The sequence below is a fragment of the Aspergillus uvarum genome (assembly GCF_003184745.1).
Source record: "Aspergillus uvarum CBS 121591 unplaced genomic scaffold BO82scaffold_71, whole genome shotgun sequence".
NCBI classification, from domain to species: Eukaryota; Fungi; Ascomycota; class Eurotiomycetes; order Eurotiales; family Aspergillaceae; genus Aspergillus; species Aspergillus uvarum.
In genome coordinates this window covers 22,045-37,442 of record NW_020291368.1, presented here as the reverse complement: position 1 = coordinate 37,442, position 15,398 = coordinate 22,045, and the positions used below count along the sequence as shown (strand labels likewise).

The 15,398-nt window shown below is 51.5% G+C and overlaps 5 protein-coding genes across 5 annotated transcripts; 2 read left to right on the top strand and 3 right to left on the bottom strand.

Annotated features, from left to right (window-relative positions):
* Positions 1-1,364: 1,364 nt before the first annotated feature.
* dspC (dual specificity phosphatase YVH1) lies at positions 1,365-3,044 on the bottom strand. Its single transcript, XM_025630490.1, has 4 exons — positions 2,918-3,044; positions 2,569-2,790; positions 2,149-2,499; positions 1,365-2,058 (listed from the first exon to the last, which is right to left on the bottom strand). Exons 1-4 carry the CDS (start codon positions 2,953-2,955, stop codon positions 1,623-1,625), a joined length of 1,047 nt encoding a protein of 348 aa, XP_025487384.1. The 5' UTR covers positions 2,956-3,044; the 3' UTR covers positions 1,365-1,622.
* Positions 3,045-5,249: 2,205 nt separating this feature from the next.
* BO82DRAFT_358441 (uncharacterized protein) lies at positions 5,250-6,209 on the bottom strand. Its single transcript, XM_025636291.1, has one exon. It carries the CDS (start codon positions 5,807-5,809, stop codon positions 5,549-5,551), a length of 261 nt encoding a protein of 86 aa, XP_025487383.1. The 5' UTR covers positions 5,810-6,209; the 3' UTR covers positions 5,250-5,548.
* Positions 6,210-7,317: 1,108 nt separating this feature from the next.
* Positions 7,318-7,654, bottom strand: BO82DRAFT_187086 (uncharacterized protein). The gene has a single exon (XM_025630489.1). The coding sequence runs from the start codon at positions 7,582-7,584 to the stop codon at positions 7,393-7,395; it is 192 nt and encodes a 63-aa protein (XP_025487382.1). The 5' UTR covers positions 7,585-7,654; the 3' UTR covers positions 7,318-7,392.
* Positions 7,655-9,439: 1,785 nt separating this feature from the next.
* znfA (putative C2H2 finger domain protein) lies at positions 9,440-12,151 on the top strand. The gene is made up of 2 exons (XM_025630488.1): positions 9,440-11,383; positions 11,446-12,151. The coding sequence occupies exons 1-2, from the start codon at positions 9,792-9,794 to the stop codon at positions 11,930-11,932; spliced, it is 2,079 nt and encodes a 692-aa protein (XP_025487381.1). The 5' UTR covers positions 9,440-9,791; the 3' UTR covers positions 11,933-12,151.
* A 1,100-nt stretch (positions 12,152-13,251) lies between these two features.
* BO82DRAFT_345368 (putative acyl-CoA thioester hydrolase) lies at positions 13,252-15,330 on the top strand (the record flags this gene model as incomplete). The annotated part of the gene is made up of 5 exons (XM_025633698.1): positions 13,252-13,563; positions 13,617-13,681; positions 13,748-14,044; positions 14,107-14,288; positions 14,354-15,330. 5 exons carry the CDS (start codon positions 13,252-13,254, stop codon positions 14,905-14,907), a joined length of 1,410 nt encoding a protein of 469 aa, XP_025487380.1. The 3' UTR covers positions 14,908-15,330.
* Between the last annotated feature and the right edge of the window lie 68 nt (positions 15,331-15,398).

Here is a 15,398-nt window from a genome sequence, read left to right as displayed (position 1 = left end):
CCGTAGTGTACAGGCTGGATAAAGTATCTGCCTGGTTTGTGTCTTGTACTCGAGAGATCCAGCCAGGCGGATACTTATGCACAGACACACTTCCATACTTCACAAAGAGTACCATGTAGTCTACGGAGAAGAGCTTTAAAGTGATAATGTTCTGGACCTTCTATGACATTCTGTCTCCCACGTTTTGTGGCCTTGCCACCCACGTCGACCAAGGAGGGCAGGGCGGTGGTCTGCCCTACGCCGCCAGAGAAGGGAAGAGGTTGGGCAAAGTGAAAAATACACATATATCGTAACATACTTAACATACCAGCTCGTACCTTACCGCGTAGCAAACCTGGCAAATCTCCAGAAAAAAAAAAAAGAAAAAAAAAGGCACCCGCAACCATGGCTAGCGTGCCCCAGTTGTGTAAGAGAGCTTTTGCACAGCCCCCGTGCCGGAGCTAGTGATCCAGCCTAGACCTTACCAGGCCTCACCCCTCTCAAGTCTCAACCTGATCGTTCCGACCCCCTTCCCCTTCTTCCCCTTCTCTTCCCCTTCCCCTTCCCCTCCCCAAAAGTAATAATCTTTGTTTTAAGTTATTGGTATGCTTGCTTCTTTCCCGCATTGTTGAAGCATAGCGAGTAAACACATGTAGCAACTTTGTCGACCAGGGCTCTCTCCAGTCCGATTAGTCAGCCGATAGGCGCCAGGAACCTGTGCAACTCTTGCCTGGTGCTTTGTTTCTCCTCGATCGACCGCTGGCTGCAGATCATTGGTGGCTGTCCGCTGGAGGGTGGAGGGCCCTTAACTTTGTGGGGCTCGCCTTAAAGAGGTTTAGAAGAGTGGGAGAATAGCCTCGTGGGGTTTTTTGGTCGCAGGATGTGGGGTCCTAGCCCTGACTCGGTCACCTATACTCCTCTCCTTGGTTACATGGGGATTTGAGGTCATCGCGTTGCGCGGGTTTTCGCGCTCGGTGTCGGGTTGATGATTGATTGATTGATGAATTGATTAATTGCTCGGTGATCGGACGTTATCAGATTAACAAGGTTGAAGGGCTTAGGCGCCGCGTCGATTGAATACATGACTGTGGTTGGCTGGTAGATAAGAGCTAGAGAAGGTGAGGTCATCTCGGCGCTAGGACTACTGTCTCATAGCTTCCCCTCTCCCCGCTAAAGGATCGACATCAGGGTCCTTTCGTTCTTTAAACTCGCGACCTTTCGGTCCAGTATCAATCGAGCCTAGACTTAGGTCTATCATATCGTATGCGTGTGCGTAACCTGCGCATGTCCCTTCCCTTTTTTCTTGCCTGGCCCGCGGTTTTGGCCACGAATAAAGCTTAAATGCCCCCTTTTAACCCGCGAATCGCAGCGAGGGACTGTCTGCTTGCCACGTTTGCTTTGTCTTTTGTTCTGCCTTTCAACTACCCACGCAAGCACCCGCAGGGACTCTCGGACATACTTTGATGAACTAAACTCGATGTGGCGTTGCTGCTTGCGACTCAACTTCGGTCGATCTTACTGCCTCCCCATGCGAGGCTGAAAGTGTTCACCATGTGACTGTGATGACCCTCTGGCATGTCAGCAACACTCGATTCGGTTCGATCAAAGCCTGATTGCTGCCTTGTAGAATCCTGCTGGAAAGCTTAGAGGTTACCCCGCCCATTGGTCTCGTCAATGGGACTAGGTCTCATTCCAGGCGGTAGCCGAATGCCAAAGGCTGCCTGGGCTGGCCCCCGGATCGTATTCACCTGCTCGGAGATGTCTACTCGAGCTTTCGCCAGGCCGATGGCGGGGACCACCCATTCACTGCAGCTGCATCGCATACCCTGCCAGGCAAATTTTCCAATGTTGGCGCCGCAAGAGGTGTTGGGGCAGGTCAAACGACCAGATAGCGGAGCGTCTGCTGACGGGGAACCCAGCGGTGCACTAGAATCACCCGACTCGCTTTCTGGAAAGAGACTCGGACGCATCCAGGTCAATGGATGGAGGAAAACATGTGCACACTCGGTATTCGCGAGCGAAGCGCCCGGTTTCTGGAGTCCATGAGGGACGACAAACGGTGTGGTTGCCAATTTGCGTCTGGATATTCAGTCAATGAGGTTTCCAAATCAAGAACCTTGGCTTACTGAAAGTCATAAAGGCAAATGAAAGGAAATAAGGATAACCAACCGGCATTTACGACACTTGATCTCCGTGGTACGACCTGTAGATTCCTGTGGCCTGTGCGGCTGTTCGTCCTCGAACAGAACATTGTTCATTTCAGGTGCCCGTCCGCAGGCGACACTTTCTTCGACTTCCCGGCGGTAAAGCCATCTGCTGTACAAAGGATGGCTTGTGACATCTTCGGGACAGCCCATCTGATGGTAGAGCGAGAGCTGTTCCATGAAGCCATCGTTGGGTTCACAGAGAGGCCGGCTCTCTCTAATGATGGTAAGTGCTGATTGCGGGGTCAGCGCACTACGCTGCTGATGAAGCATGTAGGCAATGCACACAGTCGCAGAACGAGACTTTCCCATTGCACTCGGGAGGAGTTAGTATTCGAAGGTAGTAATTAGTGCATCGTGGGGTGTTGCAACCACAATGACTTACCAATGCACAAGCACCGCGCCCCCGCTGTCAAGTCCCGACTGAATGAACTTGACGGCGGCGGGGAAATGCTCCAACAGGTTTTCGTCATCAACATCGTCAACTTCTATGCAATGACGTTGATAAGGCGCCAAAAGTTCATCTGCTTGCTGGAGCCGTAACACCGAAACAATGTGTGTGATGTTTGCTCGAGTCAAAGCCGCATTGTTTTTGAGTGAGAGGACCCTGCAGACTTTGTTAACAACTGTTCCTTTTCATTCAGTTGACCCCAGAAGCTAATTCTCTAGTGGCGTGTCGAAAAGGAAGGTAGAGAGGTAAGTGGAAACAAGAGTGTATAGGGAAGGAAACCCACCCCCCAACATAGATATTGTGACCAGGTATCTTGTTCATAGCGATAGTAAAGAAGTTGTAGACGACCTATACAACGTTATATTTAGGAAGTGCACCACAAACCAATTTAAGTGAGAAGCTGGAAAATGATATGATGCAGAACGTCAAGCCGTGTCGATGCCAGGCGGCGAGAGGGGTCTTCTGGGCAGAATCTCAGAATCCAGAAAGCGGTCAGGAAGATATGGGACTAGGGTATAGGGCAAGGGCAAGGGTAGCCGGGGTCCGGGAACGGGGAATTGAACCTGAGGCACGAACCAACCCTCGCTGTCCCCACCAATGCTGGTCGGTCCACTTTCCAATCCACCCCATGGAAGCCAAGAACTTCTGGATATCATCCGGATCTGGCCATCGCCGCGGATAATTTACACAACCTACCGTCTCCTCCTGTCATCGTCATTGTTTCAGCGGTAGCACATTTGATTATCATTCCATTCTCTCCCAGATTCCTCTTATCATTATGTGTGACAATGTACAGAAAACCTGGTTCGGCCTAGCCATCCTGCGCCGGGGAAAAACTTCCAACAGTGCGAGCATGGTCGGCGACAATGCCAAGGCCTAGCTACATTTCCAACTTTCGACAGCAGCACCCAAGGCATTGATGTTTAAGGGAGATACTCCCAGAAACCCAACAAGCAACTGTCAGATTCGAGACCCTCTCCATCAGCATATCGCATGCATCATCGGCATCATCGTATAGCCAATCCACTCATGGGTTGCAGAGGCCATCCCGCTATCTCTGTCATCGTGAATCACTCGTAAAAACGATTGGCCCGCAAACCACCGCCAAGGCCTAAAAAGCAGGAATTGGGGTCAGTTAATTTGTTCTTCGTCCTTTGGAGGCGGAAGGTCGTGATGCCAATGATAAGGACATGGGGACATGTCAATTCAGCATGAAAGATGGGGTTCCCTGGTTCCAAGCGAAGCTAAACATCCTGGGGCAACGTAGTTTTCCCACCCCGAGCATAATCCAAGTCTTGGAGATTGACCATTTCGACAGGGCCAAGAAGGACCCAGGCTTCTTGGTCTCTGCACCTCTAGGCCACTATTCCGAGGTAAATAATGCTTGATGTCGCTTAACGATCCCAGCCAATCAAGGCGATGTCATTCTATGTACGTTACCCAGCATATAGCAGGACCTCGGGCGAGCAATACTGCCTGAGGTAGGCTTGCTGCTAATGCTGCATCATTACTATCAACGATTCTCGTGTAACCAAACCAGTTAAACAATCCACACGCACCGTCTGGGCCCCATGATATGATTTAAAGCGACTAAATATGCAGCAGCAAACGGCAGCAGTTGCAGCACGCTACGTGGGTATCTAGTGTTTGTTCTTCATGCAGAGCATCACTCCGTACTACTAGCGCTTTTTCTTTCCGAGACATCAACTAACTATGGCTAGTATCAAGCACATGCGAATAGCCTTTCTACTTTTTCTTCAGCTATAATCCAACCCTGCTTATTGAGAATGGCGTACCCGCGTTGTGTAACGTCTCAGGTCTGCTTGACTGGACGTCGACGCTCTTACCATCCTTCCGTTGTTGCATCGCCCTACGCCACAGGACTGAAAAAAGCCTGCCCTTTGATACATGTCACTACCTGATTGAGCACCCAGGCCTGTGCACGACTGGATTTAGCGGTATACTGCAGCCCCTTAAGGCTTAAGGCTGACGGCGCTTTTCGTCGTCTGTCCCTTCCAGCTCGGGGTTTACCCTTTCAATCTAAAACCTTACTTTATTTACTTCTTCTGGTCTACACACATGGCCATGGTCAAGACGTGGGTTTTGTGTCCCACCCCGGCCTTGTCGTTCTCTTCCTGTCCCATCTCCTCTTGGGCCTGTCGGTCTAGAGAAGCAGGTCTCTCCGTCCGTGCACGGCTTCCATATAAGCTGACCAGATGACTTGCTGACCAGGTCCGGTCGCCTATATATAGATACGGGGCATAGAATGATATTGGTAAGAGTGAAACGTTCGAATCACTGAACCAGGATCGAAGACTGTACTGGTGATGTGCCAGGTCATCCGTCCGGTTATTCTTTGGGCTGTCCTCGCGGATGGCGAATGATGCGCCAGGTTCTGATGATCCTGTTTCCGCAATTCTTATGGCAAAACCCTCTATTAGACTGAGGATGTGATCTCCCTCGCTGTCTCCTCGCTAACACAAAGCGGGCCACGGTTTGATCGAACCAGCCCGCCCTGTCTAATTTGCCACTGCGTACCTCGACCTGTTGATTGTCACGGCGCGTAAGACCTCTTTCCCAAGATGATCAGGTAGTGGCCTGTCATTACAGCGCAGCCTCATTGTTAGAATCTCTTGATATTGGCAAAGGCTGCAAGTTCAGGCCACCATCAAGATCCCAAATCTGGTTGGTCTAGGATCAGAGCGAACCTGGGATCGTAGTGGCCAAACAGAAGCCAAAAGCAAGATTTGAGGTTATGGCATCCGACGGCAATGATACCCCTCCTTCACGGCTGTCCATGAGTAGGCGTACCCGTAGTAAGGAGCATAATTCGTGCGTTGTGCGTCGTGAGTTGCCTTGTCATTCCAAATGCGCGTGTCCCCCTTTCACCCCTCAGAGCTATACCCATCGCTTGTTAAATCCGATCCGGTGTGAGGCGGGCAATAATGACCACAGACACGAGTGAGCATCGACAAACTACATACATCGTGTTTGGCAAGGAGAAATTACGGAGTAGGGGGTAGCAATAAGAGGTAGTCAGAAGGTCCACCGTCCACAAGTTGAGCAAAACAAGAACAAGATCAGACGCTCCGGGCAGGAGTTGTTTTCGTGTTTTGTGTATTGCGGTTTTTCTTTTTCTTTTTTTTTTTTTCTCTTTGCCTCCCGGGCCCTTCATAAATCCATTGCTTGAGGACTTTCGCAATTGATCATCCCATTGCCTGACCATCGGCTTCTAGATCAATTCTCTCTCAGTCTCCAGGACTTTGGCTTTAGCATTGGCTTCTGATATTTTCCCTTTCCATTCTGGATAATTCCAATCTTCGCTACCACAACTTCCATCTCTCTGCTCATAATCATTCTTCCAAAGTAAAGGAAGAACCTCGGATGGCAAAAAAAAAGGTGCGCAACAACGGAGGGGGGGAAGTGCCAAATGACAGCACTGTGGCAGTGCATGTATCTAAAGCATATAATGGGGCGCGCTAGACTGTTCTGGGGGGTGGAGCACGCCCAATAGGGCCACTTACAATTGTTGTTGCTTCGTCCGCACAACGCACGGTGGAGCATGGAGAGAGTACTCGGTACCCGACTTTCCTCTCCCTTAGAAGGTACGGAGTACCAACCAGCCTGGTAAGGTCGTCATGTAGATTAAAATTCGAGAAAGTGGCAGGATGGAGGGTTCGGGAGGACGCTTTGGGGATGTTAGCGTTTTTGGGAGGGAAAGGAAACAGAAAAAAAAAAAAAAAAAACGTAACGGTAAACTGGGATCGTGGGTATTTTGCAGAATTTATGTACAGTATGTACGGCTGGGAATGCGGGTAAGCTGATCTCTATGGTCTGGTTCTGGTATTATAGCGAAGGACTGATGACTGGGAAGTACTCATAGGAAGAGAGCAGAGAAAGGTAGTAGACCTTTGCATCGTTGCGATTCCCAGGAAAGAGGCCCTGACCCGCAGTAGTTTGAGCTTCCTCATGCGGCGATGCCACACGATACCTAGCCAGATCCAACCTACTTATCACTACATGAGGGTAAAATCGACCTTACTTCAGGATTTGTGTTTTTGGGAAAGTGCAAGTTTAAGCAAAGAAAGTGTGGGCAAGTCCACCGAACAGCATACGTAAAAAACCTTGGCTTGAGTCCATCCAATGCCCACCCTGGGCGGCTCTATCCGGTACCTCGACTGTTTTGACGACGCTCCGCACCGGCAAGACTGGATATGGATGGATGGATGGATGGAGTTCGTCCAAACCAGAAAAGCAAGCTGGGATTCGAGGAGACTAAGTCCGAGCCCGCCAGCACTGCCTCATTCCACCCCCAGTTGTCCTTGCACTGTCACCACCAATCCGGTTAGTTCATGCCCTTCACCGCTCGAGATCCAGAATCAGTCCTCGAGCTGTGAAGGTCAAGAAAGCTCCACGCTTGACTCGCTTGGACCCATGCTGCCTGGTTCTCAATGATCCTCTCGTGGCAGAATGTCGTAGTGTCGTCTTTTGTTGTGGATGGAGTACACTGAGAATCAAACACGTGGAATCGGTCGTTAATGCAGGATCCCAAGAGCCTTATCGCTGGGCTTTCGATGACAAAGACATATAAACAGTTACCACTGCACTACAACTTCATAAACGTCACTCAGTCAGCGAGTCGAGTCGAGTCGAGTCGAGACGTGACGAGACGAGAATAGAGCCAATCCCGAACGAACGAACGAACCAAACCTACCTCCACCACTATTTCACCCCCTGGGCCCCCTTTTTCTTGGATGTTTATGGACTTTTGCTGTGAGCCAATGCCAGGGCTGGCTGCATAGAGGCAGAAAACCAGAGGGAAGAACCATCCGACAGGTACGCAGCACGTCGTAACCGAATATACCGAACACACCGATTATACATTTCCATAAGGCGGATTAGACTTTCCCTGGCCAGGCAGAGAACCGGAAGAAACACCGCTGACGACATCCATGACTTTTTTGCCTCTCATACTGTACGGTACGAAGTTCGTGGTGTTGTATCCAGGCATGGGGAGCTTGGAGTACTACTCATAGTACAATCTAGTGAGCTGATGCTAATTGACACTTGTGAGATTAAGTGTCGACTAAAACTCCGGCTGATCCATACCTACCAGCCGGTCGGCCCCTTCTGCCAAACGGTGTGTGGTCCTGGGTCTAACTCAGATTTGTATAATGGTCATTGATCTGATCGCATGTATCGGTGACAATCAATGAGCCGTTGAATGACTGAATGGAGGATTGATCGAGCAGTCAATTGCCTTGCGCGAAGGCACACAGCTACAGTCAGTCAGGTATGTGTACTCTGGAGGTACTGTATGCTTGTAATTGCAACTGTGCCCCCGGAAGTATGGGACCGCGTATTTTAAACTTTGGTAGTACCGCTCGAGTATTGATGGTATCTGATCTGACCTGCGATCTGAAACTGTATCTCGAGTAGATATTGCTGCTGCAGAAAACCAAATACATTGACGAAAAGATGTACAGAACTGTTTACTTTGCAATAGTACTCTCATCGATTCCATCTATCTCATCCATGCCTTAATATTGCTGTGACATGGTGGGTTGAGCGAAGCCTGGAAGGTGTCCACCCGGACCAGACTGTAGGGTGAAACGGAGATACAAATACAAGGTTTGGTATCAGTGCTGGGGGAACCAATACCTTCATCTGGGTTTTGTGTCCTTTCCTGATCAATTCTCATTTCATTTCATTTTGTTTCATTTCATCCATTCATTCAGTCATCCAAATCAATTCTTCCACCCCATTCATCATCATCATTCTTCTGTCTCTGTCTCTGCCTCTGCCTCTCCCTCTGTAATAAGCTGCTTTCCTCCTCGTTCATCCTACCGCCACCACCACCACCACCACCACTACTGGGCGCTTACACGAAAGGAAGAAATAAAAAACAAAACGACTGAGAGACCAACCGGGGAAACCAGGGAATCTGGTTTGGATTTAACCTTGGGTCTGACAGACAGTCAGTGGTTTTGGACTCCCTCCCACGAGCCCTTGAGCCTTGTAGGGACCACCAATAAGACTGGGGTTTGCACCACCCATTCATTATTCATTTCTCTCTCTCCCACCTCCAAACTCGCCTCAACTTACTACTTGCACTCTTCACCAACACCTACAATTACTACCTTACAGCTCCTGTCTTTCTCTTTCCCCGCGCATAACTGCTGTGCAGTACAGCACCTGGTGTATTTCTCTCTTCCTCTTCTCCACCTAAGTTTCCATCCAACCTTGACCTTCGCCCGCATTGCTCCTCCACCCGCCCTTGACCTGGTTCTCTTCGCTTCTCGTTACGGAAAGCAGCTGCATGTGACATTCGATTCTCCTTTCTTTTCGCCTCCGTTCTCCATTCATTTACAGCTCCCACCTTCTCTCACGCTTTCTACTGCTTGCCCTTTTCCGAACTTCCGGTTACTCCGTCTTCTGGTCGAACAGACTTGAATCTAGGCCAGAGTAATTCGAAAAGAACTAACATCCTCTAAATCCTCGAGGATCTCGCATGGTCGACCGATTCTCGGTTTCTTTTCGTTCCTGGCTATATTCCAGAATTCCACATTTAATCGCACTACTCTTCTAAAGCTTCTCAGTATGCTCGGCCGTGTCTGCGCCGTATTCAGTCGATAAGTTGCCGCTGCTGGCGATTTGATGGCACACAACCGTCTCCGGAGTAATGCGCAACTGCGAAAGAACCCCATCGGTATCAAGGACTTTTAACTCTTCCCCTCTTTCGACTTCGGAAGTCATTCAGGTACCTCTTGACCGAGGTAAGGCGCCGACTTGCCTTCTGCCCTAGCTATATGAGGTCATATTCACCTGACTTGTCAAGCACCCGAAGACAACTTCTCAACCTTGCGAGTGCGGTATAGCTACCGACTAGCCGTCTGAATCAAACCGAGCTGCCTGTTGGTCATCCTGCAACTGCTTTTTGGCACTCGACATAGTTGCTTTTGTCCAAGTTGCTTTTGTCCAGGGTCGGAAGTTTGTTTAGCCAGCCACTCCTATAGCGGCCGTAACGGGCGCACATCGGAACGTCGCCACTTCTGCTCAGCCTCAAACTACGAGTTTCACTAGCACGCTTCAGCTCTACCTCAGCTTGATCTTTTCTGGCTTGTCGATGAGCAGCTGTTTGTGGTTGTTGGTGTACGATGGACTTGCCGCGAATCTCGCTTCCTTCGATTAACATATACGACTTTAACAAGGATACCGAGCCTCAAAACTCATATTTTCCTGCAACGCCATTAGGAACGATGTCTGGAAACTCCTATCCATCTCACGGGCCTATGCCTATTCGCAACAATCTGACCCCGAATCTCGCCCCTCCGCCACTACCACCGCCGCCCCGAATTAGTGATCTCGAAGACGGCTACGACGCTGGCTGGTTGCACGCGAACTCCCGAGGAACGACAAAACTCGCCCCCATTAATCCTAGCTCGAGCCTGTTCGGTGGTCACCGCCGGCCTGAACCAGTGTCGCTAAGTGATCGAATGGCTCTCGACGACTTAGACGGCCGGCAGAGTGGGTTCCCACTATCCAGGAGCCCTGAAGCGCACATTCGGATCGAACCCCCACCTCCCATGGACGAGGGTTTTCGGAATGCGATGTCTATCAAAAGCCCAAGTCCAATCTTGAAAGGAGAGCGGGACTTCTCGCGAAGAAGTGTGAAGGATTCATCAGATGCGTACGATCAGCACCTGTTGTCGAAAATCGGAAAACCACACTCCCCTCGCCAGTCTATCAGCGGTGGAAGCGAACCTAGAGGCACCCTTTCAACACTCACGATTCCTACCCGAAACTTTGGCGGCATCCCTTCGCCTGGAGGCTCTGATAGTTCGGCTCTCGACGTAAGATGGCCCGGGCCCGGAAGCTATCAATCAGGGGGAGTCTCGCCAGGTACCAAGGTTGGATGGAGGGATTACATTGGGGGCCGCAGCCCCAGTGTTGAGAGTAGCGCCCCGTCATCAGCAGTGGATCTCGACCATTCAGGGTATCTGCGAGAGGTATACCGCCGTCGCGGTGGAACAACACCTTCATATGACGAGAACATCAGCCTTCCCAGCCGCTCACACCGAGGTAGCTACGATCACGGCGTCTTTTCAGACATTGAAGGTGATTTCTCCACGGACGAATCGCTCCCGTCCCGGATGGTTTATCTTCGGGAGGCCACGCCGCCGTATTCAGATGCTTCGAAATCTTCGGGGTTGAAAAGAAGAGCATCATCCCCTCCTCGTGAGCCTATGGGCGACGATCGACATCGACTTCATATCATAACCAGCAACGGGGATCTCACTCAACGAAGAACCAGTGGTCAACCATACACGAACAATTTGACAGTCAATTCCGGTTATGTTGCCGGTCACGGGAGCCATTCGGCGGCCTCCTCGTTGAGTATCCGAACGACCGGATCTTACTCGTCGGCGGGACTAACTGTGGGAGGCAGTAGTATGACCAGCTATGACCGGTCTCCTGGAGGGCTTTCACCCAAGTCTGACCTTGATACCTTTCACGACAAATCCATAATGAATCCGACCTCACCCGCTCGCATAGTTGCACCACCGGTCGCACGAGTCATCCAAGGACCTAGCATTATCGAACCTTCGAGTGTCGAAACCGCGCGCAAAATGTCTCTGCAGACGAATCATCCTGCACCGAAGCCTACAGGACCCAAGCTTGGCGGATTGTATATTTGCGATTGCTGTCCCAAGAAGCCGAAGAAATTCGATAGCCCCGAAGAGCTCCGGTAAGCTGCTATTCTTTTCTGCCTTCATTATGGGAAATATCTAACTCTATTATGATGGATAGCTCGCACGAGATGGAGAAGCAATATTCATGCCTTTATTGTAACAATAGGTTCAAGAACAAGAACGAGGCCGAACGCCATCAAAACTCGCTCCACTTGCGACGGCATTCGTGGTCCTGTGCTGCTCTATCGAGTTACCAAGCAGCATTCCATCCCTCGTCCACTTCTGGGCAGACCGGGGCCGGTCCGTCACATGACACCTGCGGTTACTGCGGCGAGGAGTTTCCCAATCATCCCCAACCAGACTGGGACCGTCGATTCGAGCATCTCACCGTCGTACACAAGTTCGGTGAATGCAACAATGCGAAGAAGTTCTTCCGTGCAGACCATTTCCGCCAGCATCTCAAGCACAGCCATGCAGGCACGAGTGGGAAGTGGACCAATATCTTGGAAAATGCATGCATGAAGGAGGAAGCGCCGCCCGAACCCAAGAATGGAGGTGTCTCGCTTGCGAACAACAAGATTAACGAGGTACTTGGTGGTTGCTGACATTTAGCTTGGCTCCGCCATGTCGATTTGTGGGATCAAAGCATCCCTTACTCGATGGGTTACGGACACATCTTTTATCGAATAACCAAGGCCTTACTGCTCGACTGGGCAGTCCTTGCTTCAGCCTCCAAGATTCGTTACGATGATTTTCCTGCCACATTTCGACACGCGGGACTCCTCCGACTGGGTGCAAAGGCTGCCGGCATTTTAGGTATCGACTCGACATCAGTCAGAAGAACGATCGTCCGTTACTGCTTCCAGCGAGTCGAACTCAAGCGAGCATCCTCAGTCAGGCGTCGGCCTGATATCACTTTGATCTCGAAGATATCGAAACATCTTAGCGGATGCAGCATATGGCGGTGGGGGGTTCCATATCAATGAGTCTGGCTTTCTTACATATGAGCCAAAGACATTGGATCAGTGGCAATTTTATGTGACATGACAGCATGCTCTTCTTTATTTTCATTCTTGTTTCTTTACTCCCCATGTATCGGTTTTGGGCAAAACAAGCGGAGTCTAGGGGGCCGGGCTTGGGGGAAACGGTGGCGGCAAATCTATCTGGCAACGGGGTGCGGTCGGTTTCCAACATTATTCCATGTTTGTTTGGGGTCAAATAGCATATGCAAAAACTCCTGGGTCTACTGTGTCAGGACACTTGGTCGTTGTGTTTTCTTTCTGTGTTTTGTTCTCTTTTTTTTTTTTAGCCAGCCCTTGTCATTGAGTCAGGCCACCTTGAGGGGGGGGGGGGGGGGGAGCATTTTGTATAGGCCAGGGGCATGAATTGTGTTTCGTGACTTAGCTGGTGTTGGGGTTGGTTGATGTACATATTTTAGATTTTCCGACAAAAAAAAAATTACGGTCCAAAAGAGAAAGAAGAAGATTCACTTTCAGTTCTCAGACTCTTCTTGCCGGCGACGAGAAGAATTTCGCCGGAAGTGATGATGTCATCATAGGACTACGGAAGCTGCAGGGCTACTGCAGGGCAACCAGCTGGCACCATTTCTTCCCCAGATCGGGAAAATCATGCGGGGAGAGCAATCGCTTACTCCGTAGTCTAGTGTCCGAATACTACGAACTATTGTTGCATCATCATTGTATACTTGCCATTCCCCATCCCCAATGCCGCGGGTGGCTCCAAGACTGTGCCTTCCCGACTTGCCCCGGCGACAGAAGCCGAAGCCGGCCTGTCCCTGCCGAGCCCGAGGCAGCCTTTCATCTACAGTACATATCTCGTATCGTCGGGCCTCCATGACCTTAACTTCTCTTCATCCGATTTTCTTAGCCTTGTAGCTACGCTTAGTGACACCACATCCATCGTCATGTTCGGTCTCAGTACCAGACGGTCCGCCGTCGCTCGTTCGAAATGCCTCTCCAGCACCATCAACCGCGCCACCACACAGCAGCACCCGGCCCTGTCACCGTCACTGCTCGCAAGTCGGGACTTCCACAACAGCCCCACCAATGCAGCTCACCCTCCTCCGACCTGGCTGCCCATGCGGGTTAAGACCCCTTGGATCGAGGCCCTGACCAAGAGCCGCGAGGCGGCGCAATCGGGACAGGCTGGTGCGCCTTACACGTCGGGGAAACCCGATCTGACGCCCAAGAGGATGTCGGACAGTTACTACAAGGCTGTTCGTGAAATACCCCGCAGAACCTACTGACAGGGTCACTAACGATATCTCAGGTTCTCCCCCTAGCGCAAGATAAATGGCTTCTGGACACATATCTTAATGCCTCGGGTCATATCAGGTGCGTTATCCCTCCATAGCCTGTGGAAGGGAATCCTTGAAGACATAAAACTAAACCGGTAAACAGACTCGGATCCTTGCTGATGGATCTCGACGCGCTGGCCGGCGTCATCGCCTACCGACACACAGGCGACCACGTCACGACGGTGACCGCGGCTGTGGACCGCATCACCATCGAGCACCCGTTGATGGAGATCTGCGACCTCGAGCTCAGCGGCCAGGTCACCTACGCGACGGGGCGGTCGAGTATGGAGGTCTCGCTGCAGGTGGCCAAAGCCCCGCCGGCCGGCGAGGAAGCGAAGCCCGAGGACGTCCTTATCACTTGCGCGTTCACGATGGTGTCGCTGGATCCGGCCACCAAGAAGTATGTCGCTCTCTCAACGACAAATGAAACCGTTGCTAACCACCATGCGAAACTGCACCCAGACCCGTCCCCATCGCGCCGCTCCTCGTCGAAACCGCCGAAGAGCGCCTCCTCTACAAAAAGGGCGAGGAGAACTCGCGAGCCAAAAAGGCCCTTCGCACGCGGAGTCTCCTCGAGAAGGCGCCTAACGAGCGCGAAAGTAACCTGATCCATGCCATGTGGACGAAGGAGATGTCCTACCTGAGTATGTCCAAACCCCCGTTCGCCCTCGTTCTCCTCCCCCCAACCCAACTAATACAGAGAAAAAAGACCCCTCCTCCCCGGCCATCCGCCCCTCGAACACCATCGCAATGAGCGACTCGGTCCTCAAATCCGCCATGATCATGCAGCCGCAGGACCGCAACCGCCACAACTTCATGATCTTCGGCGGGTTCCTGCTGAAGCAGACCTTCGAGCTGGCCTTCTGCTGCGCCGCCTCGGCCAGCCACGCGCGCCCCAACTTCGTCTCCCTGGACCCCAGCACTTTCGAGAACTCGGTGCCCGTCGGCAGCGTGCTGTACCTGCGGGCCACGGTCGCGTACACCGAGCCCCTGGAGATCGGCGGCAGCCCGTACACGAAGGTGCGCGTGCGCGTCGACACCAAGGTGCGGGACGTCGAGCACGGCTCCAAGAAGCCCACGGGCATGTTCAACTACACGTTCCTGGTGGAGAAGGACGTGCAGGTGATGCCGCGTACGTACAGCGAGTTCATGGTGTGGACGGACGCGCGCCGGCGGTCGGAGAACGCGGCGGCCATGGCGGCGGCGCTGGGGGCGCGGGAGCCGAGTGCGCTGCGCGGGTTGCGGGATAGTGTGACGGAGTAGTTCCGGCCTGGAATCTGAGGACTCTGAGGAGTAAAGGCTATGGCTTGGGGGAGTTGGATGAATATACATGACTGACTGACTACTTGTAGTAATCGGAATGGATGGCGGGATTCTGTGCCCGTACAATGCTTGATCCTACTGTACTGTACAATATATGGATGGTTGGGAACGGAACGGCTCAACCTAGCCCTTAGACAACTCCAATGGAAAATCACCTCTTGAAAAGGGGGAAAGAATTACCACAAGAGCCAGGATACGGACAATTAATGGTCTTCCGTCATCCAGCCTGGCTGAAATTGTACTCTCCCGGATTCAGGCACCAAACGGAACATCGTCCTCTCGCCCGAGAGGTGCGAAGTGCGTCATGCGTCAACGTGAAGTCATCCATCCTGACCCGGATAATACCGAGTTACTCATATCTACAACAACAATGAAATATCTCTATAAATACCCATTCAATCGCCAAGAGCATGCCCACTAGAATAATTCGA

What these genes read in the sequence shown, in the direction of transcription:
- dspC (XM_025630490.1), bottom strand. Translation starts at nt 2,955, where the DNA reads ATGAACAAGATACCTGGTCACAATATCTATGTTGGGGG. An exon ending in CACAATATCTATGTTGGGGG is followed by an intron (nt 2,791 to 2,917) that starts GTGGGTTTCCTT and finishes CAAAGTCTGCAG; the next exon opens with GGTCCTCTCACTCAAAAACA. An exon ending in GGCGCGGTGCTTGTGCATTG is followed by an intron (nt 2,500 to 2,568) that starts GTAAGTCATTGT and finishes ACTCCTCCCGAG; the next exon opens with TGCAATGGGAAAGTCTCGTT.
- BO82DRAFT_358441 (XM_025636291.1), bottom strand. Translation starts at nt 5,809, where the DNA reads ATGAAGGGCCCGGGAGGCAAAGAGAAAAAAAAAAAAAGAAAAAGAAAA.
- BO82DRAFT_187086 (XM_025630489.1), bottom strand. Translation starts at nt 7,584, where the DNA reads ATGTCGTCAGCGGTGTTTCTTCCGGTTCTCTGCCTGGCCAGGGAAAGT.
- znfA (XM_025630488.1), top strand. Translation starts at nt 9,792, where the DNA reads ATGGACTTGCCGCGAATCTCGCTTCCTTCGATTAACATATACGACTTT. An exon ending in GATAGCCCCGAAGAGCTCCG is followed by an intron (nt 11,384 to 11,445) that starts GTAAGCTGCTAT and finishes TATGATGGATAG; the next exon opens with CTCGCACGAGATGGAGAAGC.